Source organism: Poecilia latipinna, unplaced genomic scaffold (genome assembly GCF_001443285.1).
Source record: "Poecilia latipinna isolate Pla-1442-1.1 unplaced genomic scaffold, P_latipinna-1.0 Scaffold458, whole genome shotgun sequence".
NCBI lineage: Eukaryota > Metazoa > Chordata > Actinopteri > Cyprinodontiformes > Poeciliidae > Poecilia > Poecilia latipinna.
In genome coordinates this window covers 192,599-205,478 of record NW_015113074.1, presented here as the reverse complement: position 1 = coordinate 205,478, position 12,880 = coordinate 192,599, and the positions used below count along the sequence as shown (strand labels likewise).

General features: G+C 39.3%; 1 protein-coding gene across 1 annotated transcript in view; it reads left to right on the top strand.

The window, feature by feature from the left end:
• Positions 1 to 12,880, top strand: part of drosha (drosha ribonuclease III) — a 138,795-nt gene that overhangs the window by 42,888 nt on the left and 83,027 nt on the right. The window contains exon 17 of the mRNA XM_015038954.1: positions 5,188 to 5,295. Within this exon, the coding sequence (XP_014894440.1) occupies positions 5,188 to 5,295 (108 nt within the window). The remainder of the gene's footprint in view (positions 1 to 5,187; positions 5,296 to 12,880) is intronic.

Genomic DNA, 12,880 nt, shown 5'->3' with positions numbered 1-12,880 from the left:
TATATTTCCTGAGTTCAAACATGAGTATGGCTGTTTCTAAATTAATATGAACTTTGCATCATTTGAGGTCTGAGAGCGCTGCGTCTTTTTTATTTTGTCCATTTCTCATTTTCTGCAAATAAATACTAAATTTATGTTATTCCTTAGACATGTTACTATTTCACAGAATAAAAGAACAATATTCATTTTACTCGAGCGTAAACCTATAAAAAGGAACATGAGAGAAACTGATGAGTGTTTTCTTAATTTATTCCAGAGCACACACTAACATGTAAAATTCAAATGTAAAATCAGTCTGACTGATCTGATCTCTGCTACACCTTTGCAAAAATGTAAGGCTCTAAATGCAAAGGTTTTAATGAGTAACTCCTCTTAATAAAATTCCTCATTGATTTATTGTAACATTGTTGTAGCATTAAAAATGCCAACTTTGCATTAAATTATCATATTTTACAAAATCATGCAAAGTCGGCACTTTTAATGGACTTTTAATGCAACTTTTAGAGCAACTTAGCATTAAAAGTGTCATTATTTACCGAATGACACTTCATGACAACCGTCATAAACATTCTTAAAGACTCCTTCATGTTCATGACAGTGTCATGTCAGTCTTATGCACACCCCTTCAAATAAAGTGTTACCTTAGTTTTTTTATTGAAAGAAACTGATTTGGAAAAATTATCTTTCGTCTGATTTTTTTAAAATTTTGTTACTTATATTAATTATTGTCATTTTGCTCTTTAAAATCCCAAAATTTCCACTTAACTTTACATTCTGGTTTGTTTGATTATGCAATTTGTAAATATTAAATGACTGCTAATTTGATCTTTTACTCAGTAAATACTCGAGTCATTTCTCGGACAGCTACTTTCTACTTTTATTTGAATGAACATATGTTAAAGTATCGCTACTCTTAAGTATAATTTTTGGATACTTTTCCCACCTCTGGACCCAATAAAGTTAGTAGATAAAATATCTTAACATTATCCCAAAATCAGAGACTTCTAACTTTTGTTTCGTGTAATTTTGTCCGTTTTGCATGAGTGCAGCTTTGATTCTTTTTCTAATTTCACCTGCTGACGTAAAGAGTTGCCAATCTGTCTCTGCTAATAAAAAGGTAACTGATGGGAATGAAAGCTGGATTTCAAAGCGAAACAGAAAAAAGGAAAAGCTCTGCGATGCGACATTGCTTCCAGAACATCCTCGTGTCTGTGGCTCCACTCAGGCAGACGCTGTCAGAAACTTTGCCTGTGATCTCTCCTCTATCGCCGCGCCGCGTCTCCGTTCGAGTGTCAGAGTCTGTATGAGCAAAGTGGACCCCTGCAGAGCTGCAGCACTTACACCGTTCATCACGCAACGACTCCAACCTGACAGTTTATTTACATGCAGCCGCCGCCGCATCGCGCCGTTTTCACCAGCGACAGAAACGAAACACGGCGGGAATTTATTTTTATCTGAGTCTTTATCTTTATTTCAGGGGAATATTTAGTTCTTCGTGTATAAGACTGTAATTTAGCAGATCTAATGAGGGCTGAACTCCACAGCTGTGTGTTTTGTTTAGTTCAAACTGGTGCTTGAAATCCTTGAAAATCCTTGAATTTTAACTGGGTGATTTCTGTATGAAGTCCTTCAAAATGTTTGATGTTTTATCTGCACAGTTTTGTAATAAAGTGTAATCTAACATTTGATTAGAAGCCTAAATTTGGAAAATGTTTACAGTTTAAACCAGAAACTTTTATGCATTTTGTAAAGAAACACAAGCTCCGTTTCCATTAATGGTAACATTTTGCTTATAAACAAACAAAACCACGCAATTGAAAACGTTTTTTTTTTTCAACATTAGCGAAATATTTACAGTTTTGTGCACATTTATAAGAAAAACGCAGAAAATGACATTTTTTTTCTCACTTTCTGAATTTAAATCTAGCTAAACTTGTCTTAGGTCAGTTAGTGTTAACAAAATTATTTATATTCGCTAAATTCCAGAAACCTCTGTTGATATTGTGTTTAAGCATTTAATATGAGCTGAAATGTCATTTAGCTTAACACGATTTATTTGGATTGTTTCGTTGAAATGAAAGTTTGTCATTCTTAATGGCTCAGTTACTGCATTAAAAAAACTAAATTTTGCAGAGGCTCTTTCCATAAAATAAGAAATTAAATTTAAATCACATGTGACAACTCATTAAAAATGTAAACAGTTACAGGAGATGTATTCATAATTCAGCCATCAGAGGAATCGTCCCGCCTATCTGGGAGTGGCTACGACCGCAACGTTTTGGGGAAATATTAGTCGGCCATTTTGCAGAAGAGTTCTGGATTCAACACGTTGGAATAAACAACTTTTTATGAACCGCTGCGAGAGCTCTGATGGAAAAACAAACCATCATCCTCCAATCACTTGCACTTCCTGTCTTCTTCCTTGGCGTTTCCAGCAGTAGTAGCATCCTGTTGATGTATTCTATTGCAGTCTTAATGAATGCATCCATTTCATCCTCATCCTAATGCAAAAACTTATCAAAAACACGAGTTTTCTTATTTCAAAGTTTGAGTGAATTTATTTTGCAACTTCAACTTGTCAATTTTATGTTTAAAGGAAACGCAGCTGTTGGTCGCCTTTTATTTTGTGCTTTAAACGTTATTGAAATTGCACATTTTTATCTTTACCTTGTTCTGCTGTAAATGTAAACATATTACAGTTTTTAACAGTAGTAAATAATATCATATAGTAGTGAATTTAAACTATTCTTTTTAGTTCATTTGTGTTGTTTTCTCTTCAAAGTGTGCTGGAAAAGTTTGAAAACTCTTTAATTCATCGTCCGCTCTGCTAACTCCGGCCTCAGGTGATGACTGGCGGCGGCTCCGTTCTCCGTCTCCGTCCCGGTAACGTCACCGTCCGCGGCGCCGTCGGCCCGCCGCCGATCCTCCCGCTCACGTTCGGCGAGGAATGACAGAAAGTTGTAGCCTCACGAGTCAGACCCCGCTCCCCGCGAGGTCTGCCAGGGAAGAATCCGATCCATAATTGCTGTCCAATTATATTTGCTTCAAGCTGTACCGCCGCGACTAATTGCTTCATGAATAATTTCAGTTGGAGCCGCGGCGCTGCACTCCGAGCACTGCGTGACATGGACGAGCGATGGCCGCTAAAAGTGACCCCTAATTTCTTCATTTTGAAAGCCGTCGGGTCTTTACAGGAGCAGCTCTCAGCTACTCCAAGGTTTTTTATTTATTTATTTAGTTTTCTTTTTTTAGCTCTAAAAGGGTTTATTTTGATTTACTTTAGTAATCTTTGTTTTTTTTTTATTCATCTCCACGTATTTTTCCAGCCTTTATCACATCACTGTGAAGGCCATCAAGTGTCCAAAACACATTTTAAAACCAGGCCTTTTATTTCCCCTCCTGCAGCAGTGAATGGGCTGCCTGGTAGGGAATGGCCTTCTTATTCACGTTAAATAAACAAACTTACTGAATATTCAGGAAAGGCAACAGAATATGACCATGAAATGAGTGAAATTATTAGAGAAAAATTCAGTTATTCTCCAAAGAAACTTCTAATTCATTCTGAAACTTCAAATTATAAATGTTCCTTTTATTTAGAATAAGTTTAGGACAAATTAGGAGAAAAGGATTCGGTGCGCTTGTTTTGTCTCATGTAGAGATGAAAAAAGAAACAAAATGCTGGTCATTTATATTTAGATAAACTCTTTTATGATTGCATTTAAAAATAAAATAATATATCAATATATATATAAAAAACATTTATTCTGCCTATCTGACATCAAATCAGACTAAACTTTTCTTGATTTACGTTTGTAATATTTACAGAAATTAATTCTATTTGCTGCACATAAAGAGTATTATTCGTGTGAAGAACCAAGATGATGATGTTACAGGTTAAATTTAATGATGGGACCCAATTAAAAATTTTATTGAGTTAATTGCAGAGTCTGTATTTATTTATCCCAGTTACGCCTGGGTGGATCTAGCTCCACCTTCTAGGTGCAGCTCCTCCCCCAGTTGGCTCCTTCAGACTAGCCAGCAGCAATTAGCAGTCACCTGCTGAGGTCATTATGGGAGCTGCTTCTCAGAGCAGTGCTGGTAAAAACGTTAAAGGGTTAATAGATGACTTCCTGAAGGCGGAGCTTTTGAATGAGCAGGAGTTTTTAAAGAGACAGAGTCCCAATTTCAAGGCGTTAAATCGGGAAATAAGTTATATGTGATATTTATAGAATTTTTGTAAAATGCTATAAATAAATTTGTAACAAACTTTATTATAAATTATTTAATAACAATTTGTTGTTAAATTAACAATGAACTATTTAATTTATTGTGTTTTAAAATGGCACTATGTGCCTGGAAAACACACTACTTCCCCTTTAAAGGATCCAATTTGTGCTTTTCGTGTCTAAGCTGCATGAAAACTGTTGCTGGTCTGATGGGTGAAGGTAAATCAGATCTTTTCCCACCTTGTTAATTACCAGAGTGTCAGTTTTAACAAGCCTTCACTACACACACACACACACACTCACAGACACACACACGCATTCGCTTTGTCCTCAGTCAGTCATCAGAACAGGTCAGGAGCAGCACACACGACCGGGGCCCTGACTTTGTTTAATTGGCTGCTTAACAAGGCCTGGGGACCGTGTCGGGGTGGCCCCTGTAATGGCCCCGGGGCCGCGTGGCGTCGCCGCTCGCCCCCCCTCCCTCCAGCAGCTCTAATTAAAACAGGCGGCGCTCCCTCGCCTCCTGCGCGGTGGCGCCGGGGTTAATGTGTGTACACTCGATGAGCCTCCGCGGTAATGACTCCATAAGATCTCGCCCCGCCGCTCCTCTTCCTCTCCTCTGCTACTTTTCCTTCCACTTTGTTGAAACTTTTTGCTTTCATATGAGGGTCAGGAAGGGCTGTCAGTGTTTGCTCAAAGCTGAGGGTGTCAGGCTGTCAGCGAGGGCTTCGATTCCACCGCTGTCCTGTCCAAATGTGAATTTCCCTTCCCGTCCTCTTGTCATTCCTTCTCACACTCCAGCAATTGGCTTTTTGATTATTTCATCTCTCTGTTGCAGAGCCCCTCTTAATAAATAATGGCCGGCTGATTGATTTCTCCCTTCGCTCGCTCCCTTCACTCTCCTTTCATAAGACATGATCTCACCTGGGTGTTTTTCTCCCCCGTTTCTGTCGTCCTGCAGCACGCCATGATGCTCCCGGTTCTCACCCATCACATCCGATACCACCAGTGCCTGATGCACCTGGACAAGCTAATCGGCTACGTCTTCAAGGACCGCTGCCTCCTGCAGGTGAGACGCAACTCTGTCAGTCACTGCTGCATTATGTAAGGGTCTCCGATAATTAGGGATGTACCGATATGAAGATTTGGATCGAGATATATAATTCTATATATATCTTTCTCTACCTTATTGACATCTTTGAAAATAAAAACAAACAATGTGGAAATAAATTAGTGTTTGATTTCAGCCCAGTTTTATTTATTGGGCTGATACCAGTATGTTAAATAATTACTAATATTGGCCGATATCGATGTTGTTTTATTAGGCATCTCTACCTATTATGCTTCCTTGAACTGATTAGGATAGCATCCTAAATCAGTTCAAGATAGCAAGTTCAAGCTATTCAGTTCAAGATTAGGAACTGGATAGCTTCCTAATCTATCCAATTTAGATTAGGAAGCTATCCAAATTGGTTTGGATTGAAACCAGTCCACATCCATGTTTTGGATCTAAAACCAGTCTGTGCTGGAACTCTGCTGGGGCTTCTAGGTAACGGGTTGAACTCTGCTGGGGTTGCTAGGTGACGGGCGGAACGCTGCTGGGGTTGCTAGGTGACGGGCAGAACTCTGCTGGGGTTGCTAGGTTACGAGAAAGTGCCTTGTGACGTGACATTCCGAAGGTTTTTGTAACAGCTCATTTTTCAGACACTAATAAACATGAACTTACTGCTAAAAAGCTGTTAGTTTTTTAATGTTAAGCTTTTTGGCTGTTTTTAAAGCAGTAGAAACCCAAGTGGATGCATAAAATGTGCAAGTTTTTCATAAAAGATCCCCTTTAAAGTAGCGCTACTCTTACTTGAGTACAAGTTTTGGCGTACTCTACCCACTTCTGCTGATCACTAACATGATAAATAAAGCCTTTTGGGAGGAAAAATATGGAAACCAGGCTTGTGCCGGAGCTTGTTATGAGGAGCGTTCCCTCATTACTGAAGCCTCTGCAGGGATTGTCGAGGAGGAAACGGGGTTTCAGGAGTCAGCTGGGCGAACACACACCGACACCGGCTCACTGTGACTGGCCTGAGTTTGTTTCCCGGCTCCCTGACTAGCAGTGACAGTAGTCAGGAGGACAACAACAAGCCCTCCTCCGTAATGCCAGCTCTCCCCTGTCAGGTGTGTGTACACACACACCAGCCCGGCTCACCTCTCCCCGGCTGCCTGCAGCAGTATTGAAGAGCTGTCATAAGCTGATACATTAGAAATCAATGTGTTGTAGGCCGTACATAGTTAAAGAGGGAGAAGGATGCAATAGGACTCGCTCCGGGCTCACTACTTCTACGGCCGCATCGATCAGCGATCGGCTTCTTTGTCGTTGGCATAACGACGACCTGTCTCTTACGAGCGCTGGAAAGGAAACGGCGTTGTCCTCCTTTATAGACGAGTCCCGCCTCCTTTGGTCTCATTCAAACAGAAACTAAGAAGCGATCACCTGGACACAGCAGCTCGCGTCGCGGCCTCAGTGCGATGTGAGCTGCCACTTTCTATCACAATGATATCCACAGAGGTGTTAATGCCGGCTCACTGGTGTTTGTTTTTGTTTGTGTGTGTTGGCTTGTCAGAACTTCACCTGAAGCTGCAGCTGAAATGACCCGAATAGAGAACCATCATCAACACACACACACACACACACACACACACTGCTGCACACGGCGGGAGCCACCCTGCTCACATTACTGTTACTATTATAAATTATCATCTAATTACTATTATGAAACTGGTATCACCTGTTAAATTATTCTAAAATATTATTAAAAATACTCAAATTAAGTTTATTGTTAAAATTATGATAAAATATGAAAATAGATATACAATTATAAATTTTAAAAATATTTTTAATCATTTCTGATGATCAAATTATTGTTACAAACAAAATACAAAAATATTCTTAGAAATAAAATATTTTATAAAAAATATTAAACACATATAAAACATTATGTTATTACTCGAAGCTATGCCGCTGTTAGCTTGGGTGATGCCCGTTTGGTCCATTATGAACCAGAACAAGCCGCCAACTTTCCCTGCAGTGAGAAGCAGGAATCTGCACACGTCTTGTCCTTGGAGAGAAACCTTTTGGTCTGACTCGGTCCGGTCGCTTTTTATTTCCACGTAAACACAAAGCCGGGTCCGCTGAGGGAATGTTCTCCCAGGGTGAGCTGCTGATGAAAGGCGGCAGAGAGGCTTCACCGCAGGCCTCAGTTCCAGGGATGAATAAAGGGAAGGGGTCACAAGGTCGCCAGCCGCCCAGCCAGAGAAGCGGGAGTCGAAGACAGTTGGGGGAAGAAGATGTTGTCTTTTTCCCAGTGGAACAGAAAGGGAAAAGCAGAAATATGGATTTATCCCCAGGAGATTGAGGTGTGAGGAAGTGGTTTCTCAATAAAGAGCCAAATATTTATCAAGCACAAATGATTTTTATGCAATGGAAACAAACCCATCGTCTAGATAGATTCAGACGGAGAGGCGGCGGCGCTCGCTCCCGAACGAGTCAGGTTTCACATCCTCCGTCACTTCTCATTTAGCTCCACTCTGAGGGGCCGACCGCCTTTAATGAGATGGATGTTTTTCACTGACAGTCTACTCATTAAACATGAGGGAATCTAGTACCACTCTTTGATTGCATTACAAATGAATTGTGGTTTGATACGAGGGCTTGTGTGCTTGGAATTAATCTGCCTCCAATGGGCTGTAATACGCGGGTGGAAACCTTTCAAACAGCTGCTGAATTCCTCCTGAAAACCCTAAAAAGGTACGAAAATATTACCTATAATTCGGCCTTTCAGTCACCAGAAGCCTGACAAGAGGCTGTGCTGAGAAACGGATAAATCCCACCGCTTCTTGTACCATACGTTAAGGGGAACCATGATTGTGAAATCGAAATGCAATAGAACAAACTGATGGTTGAAGGTTTTTATTTCAGGTTTCCTTACTAAGAATATCCATTTCTGCCTGTCGCACCGATACACATAAGTACCAAACAAATACAGGGTCTATTAGGAAACTTAAGTGTTTTTTACAGCTACAGTGGAGAAAAAAAGCTGAACCGAACCAAAACGTTACGTCAAAGTACGGATCATTCACAGAAAAAGGTATGTAGCTTCTTCTGTGGTAAACTGAATTAGTCACATAAAAAGTCAAGCTGAATGTAAATGTCACTGGTACCAGAGAAAAAACCAGTAAAAGTCCAAATCCAGCTACCTGCAGCACCCATCCAGCCCAAAGTCCCCAGTCAGAGATCTGCACTAAACATGTTTTATTTCCAAATATAGACGCGATCTTAATTTAAAAATTCTCAACATAAACCATCTATCTTCACCAAAACTTCTTTTCACAGCAACAAGAGTCCCAATAATGTAATCCAATAAAATAGATGGTTCACAACGTCAACAAGCCAACATTATGTGCAGGTGGAAATCTTTGAAAAGTTCCACTTTTTCTCAATTTCTGAGAAATTTAGGATTTTTTTTCTATATATTTTTTTTTTCTTTTCAAACTCAAAAATGTTCTTGTTTTTTCACAGCGATTTCTGAGATTCATTTCAACATTTTGAAATTTTTTTTTCTAGAGAAAAATAAACTTTTCAATCTCAGAGAAATTTTCTTTTTTTCTAGAAAATTTCTGAGACTTATCTCAAAATTTTTGAATTTTTTCTATTATTTTTTAATTTTCAAACTCAGAAATTTCTTTGTTCTTTCTAGTAAATATCTAAGATCTATCTCAACTTAGATAGATCTTAGATCTCAAAAATTTTCTTGTTTTTCTAGAAAATTTCCGAGTTCTCAAAATTTTGTAATTTTTCTAGCAAATTCCCACATTTCAAACTCAGAAATTTTAATTTTTCTGGCAAATTTCTGACTTTAATTTCAAAATTTGAGTTTTTGGTGAAAATTAACTCCTGTTTGTTTTCTGTGTTGTTGTTTTTATCTATAATGGCCCTAATGCAGCGTTGCAGTTCCTCTATTGAGGGATCGTTTCCACTCGTCCGTGGAGATGAAAGATCACGGGGGAAACCCGTCGGCTGGGTTGGTCTGTCCAGAATCAATCCATGTTCTCTGCAGATTCTCTCTAATGCTGAATAAAAGCTTACCTGTAAATCAAGGAGCTGTTATATAATCACGATAACACACTGGCAGTCTGTGAACTCATTCACCTCTTCGGGAATCGATACACCTGATGAAGAAGCGGAGAATAACCCAACGATCCTGCAGTGAGACATGCAGCCTGGCAGAGTTGGAGCACTCGAAGCTTCCCTCCGCCCGGCTGCAGAGCAGCAACACCTCTTTGAAGCTCCTCTTCTGAGAGCCTCCCTGTTAAACATTTAACATTTAAAGCTGGGGAGGGCTGTGGGCTTCTGGAGCTGGAGAGGCACGCATTCATCCCCGAGTCCCTCACATCCACCCAACCATCATAATCCCACCCAACCCCTGTTGATCTACTGCCATTCTTCACTTCTGACCCATGCTGACAGAACGAGAGGCATCGCAGAGGTCCTCAATTATTTAAGCGTACAAGTCCTTGGCCTGCGCTCTGATGCTTCACGCTTTTGTTTGTGAGCCCCATGCATGTGTGCTCTGTGTACCGCGGCATTTTGTTTGTTTTCTGATCTGTCTGCTGGCATGTGGTAGAAGTGTCCCTCTGTTTGAAGTGCAGCTGCCCTCAATACTGCTGTCGGCTTTTATTATCTGCTCAAGCTTACGAGCTTCTATCGCGTGGATCTTAATAGACTCAAGTGATTCATTGCAAGTTGAGTTAGTTAATTGGTTGCCAATCTTATGTTGTTTTCACACCTGATTGTCTGGTAGATTTGGTTCAATTTGGGACCAGAACTGCAACATTTGTTACATTTTCAGCTGCAGTGGATCTTTTTCTCACTGCACTGAGTCAAACAAAACAAACTAATGGAAAAACCAGTTTCCCTCCTCGCCTGTGGGGGCGCTACACGAAGAATCACTGAAGACACTGAGTGCAACTTCCTTCTTTAGAAAATGTAAACAAAAATGGAGTGGTGTCAGATTTTAGCAGTTTTAGGATTTTTCTTTTGTCTTTGGTAAAAGAGCACAAGTCATTTCTCTTAGACCTTTGCACTTGCTTTGGTTGTTTTTACCCAGAATGCACTGCACTATAATCCACTTCCTGCTTTTGGAGAGGTTTCCTGTCCGTTTGCCGTTCATGTATAGTCACCGTCCTAAAATGTAATTTTTCTACCAGAAGATGGCTTATATTTTTCATGTGTCATACACTTTGGTGCACTTTTAAAAATGCCAAATAAATAAACTTGACATTGAAATTTAGGCACAAAAAAAAAAACAACAACAAACAAAACTTAGGCCATTATTTTAGGAAGGTGACAATTTGAATTCGAACCTTTCAGGACCTTCGTCTCTTCTAAACAGAGACGAAGGTTTTCGGTGGACGAGATTTTGACTTTCTAACCAAACAAACTAGAGTTGGATGAAAGCGGACTAAATGTCGAGCAGCGACAATAAACAGCCAAAACAATGAGTTTGTGTGGTTGATGGCTGGTGAGTCGAAACCCCAATTTTCTGTCTTTCAGGTCCAAAGTCTAATAATAACTTGAGAAACCAACGTCGGGCTGATTTGCTTCTCCGTTATATAAAATAATATTTTACTCCGTAAATAAAGTGAGGTTTGCCTTGAACTTTCTGTGTGAAGTAAAGTTCTCCTGCTGGTTTCTGAGAACAGAGTTTGTTCCTGTTTTTGCTGCAGGCATTCGAGCAGCTGCTGATCACTAGACTTAAATCACCACCACTCCGTAAGCACTCATTACGTGCACAGGCATATTTGCCAATATCAATCAGCTAAAAATCTACCATTGTTGTTAGTTGCACGGTTCAAACAGCAGCTGGTTTGTTTACCCGGCTCTGTACTTGAGGCTGTGCAGCAGGCAGTCGTTGACACGTCTGGCATCGCTCAATGGGAGAGTGGAGATTGAAAGACGTAGCTTTAAGTGTAAAACTTTTAACACGGGGCTGGAAATTGGTAGATTTCTGCTTGTGTCACGTCAGACTTGGTTCACAAAAAAATCCCACAATCGCTTTTAAATTTGTCATTTCTCTTTTTAAACGCTACAAAGCTGAAGGCCTCTTGAGTAACTATAAATATTGAAAGCTCTCTGTTAGAGTTTTACATATATATCTCATTGGAGCCTGAAATTGATTTGAAGTTGGCTGAAAGGAGACAAGCATTTTGAAACGCAAGCCCAGGGGGGGAAGAGTCTGAGTTTCTTCTATTTTCACTTTTTTGGGGGATGAGATTAACATTCTCCTAATGTAAGATTGATAAAGGCTCGACATATCCTTCTGAGTCCTATCTTCCTCCTTTTTCTTTCCCCCTCGGCGTGTTTGAGATATTCCGCTACGGCAAGTCTTTCTAGGCACAGCAGTTTTTTTTTTTTTCCCACCTTCCTCCTCAAACAAAGCTGAAAATTGACTCATGTGTTTCCCTCAGGGATATATTACCTGAAATTCCAGCATTTTTACTGGCTTATGAAAATGTAAGCCATTACTTTTCAGACAAACAGCTTCCAATATTACAAAGAAGAAGCTCTCGCTCCTCATTTCCTTGGAACAGTTGCTGACCCATCATTGCTTGCTCTCTTTGGTACGGCACAAAAGTCCTAGTGTAAGCATTAAATCTAGTTAAAGAAAAGTACAAGTGAAAGACATACAGAACTGAGAAGTAGCTACATGTTAGGCCTAGCATCGCCTTGGAAGTGTTGGCTTGCAAATTGTTCTGTGAAGTGATGAGAGATTTGTGCAGGTGGGAAGAGACTAATCTGTTGGCATTTGATGACTTACTCAAGCTTCGTGTAGCAGCCACAAATTAAAACTACAGCAGTGTTTTTGGAAACAGGTTTTATTTTTGTTGGGTTTTTTTAAATAAAATTTTGCAAAGTTACCATAAAATTGACTTTTATTCATCTATGTCATTGATTCTTGACATTATTGCCTAAAAAACACTCCTAGAGTGTTTGAGTGTCTGATAATTTATTAGGATTTGACTAATTTTTGGTTCTATCCATTCATTTATGCATCCATCCGTTCATCCGTCTTAGTCGTCTCTCCATTCATTTGCCAATCTGTTCATCCTTAGCCAGTTTTTCACAGGTGCCTGTTGAAATATGGCAGTTTATTTAAATAACTTCAGTTCACAATAAACAAAATAAACTTTACAAAAAAACTAATTTAAATTTTTCAAGCCAGGTTATTTCAAAGCATAATAAGCTTTTTCATTTACACTTGAAACCTTTTCAGTGAAATGGTATGGAGTTTTTATATTAAAGCAAATTATTTATGTGTCTGACTAGAGATGTGAATTGATGCTTCAAATTTTATTCAATTTAAAAATACTTTTGGTCCCACAGAGAAATTAAATGATGAATAAATTATAAAATGTAGGGAAATTCTTTGCTATTGGCAATAAAAAGTGGTCAGACCAAATGACCATCTTTTGAATTTATCAGTTTCATAACCACAAATGACTTTTCAAACCTTTATAATTTTTATTTTAATACCTAGTATTTAGTAAAACAGAAGATTTCCCAGCCTTGAGCCTTGGAGCACACCTATCCATCAGTTATCTTT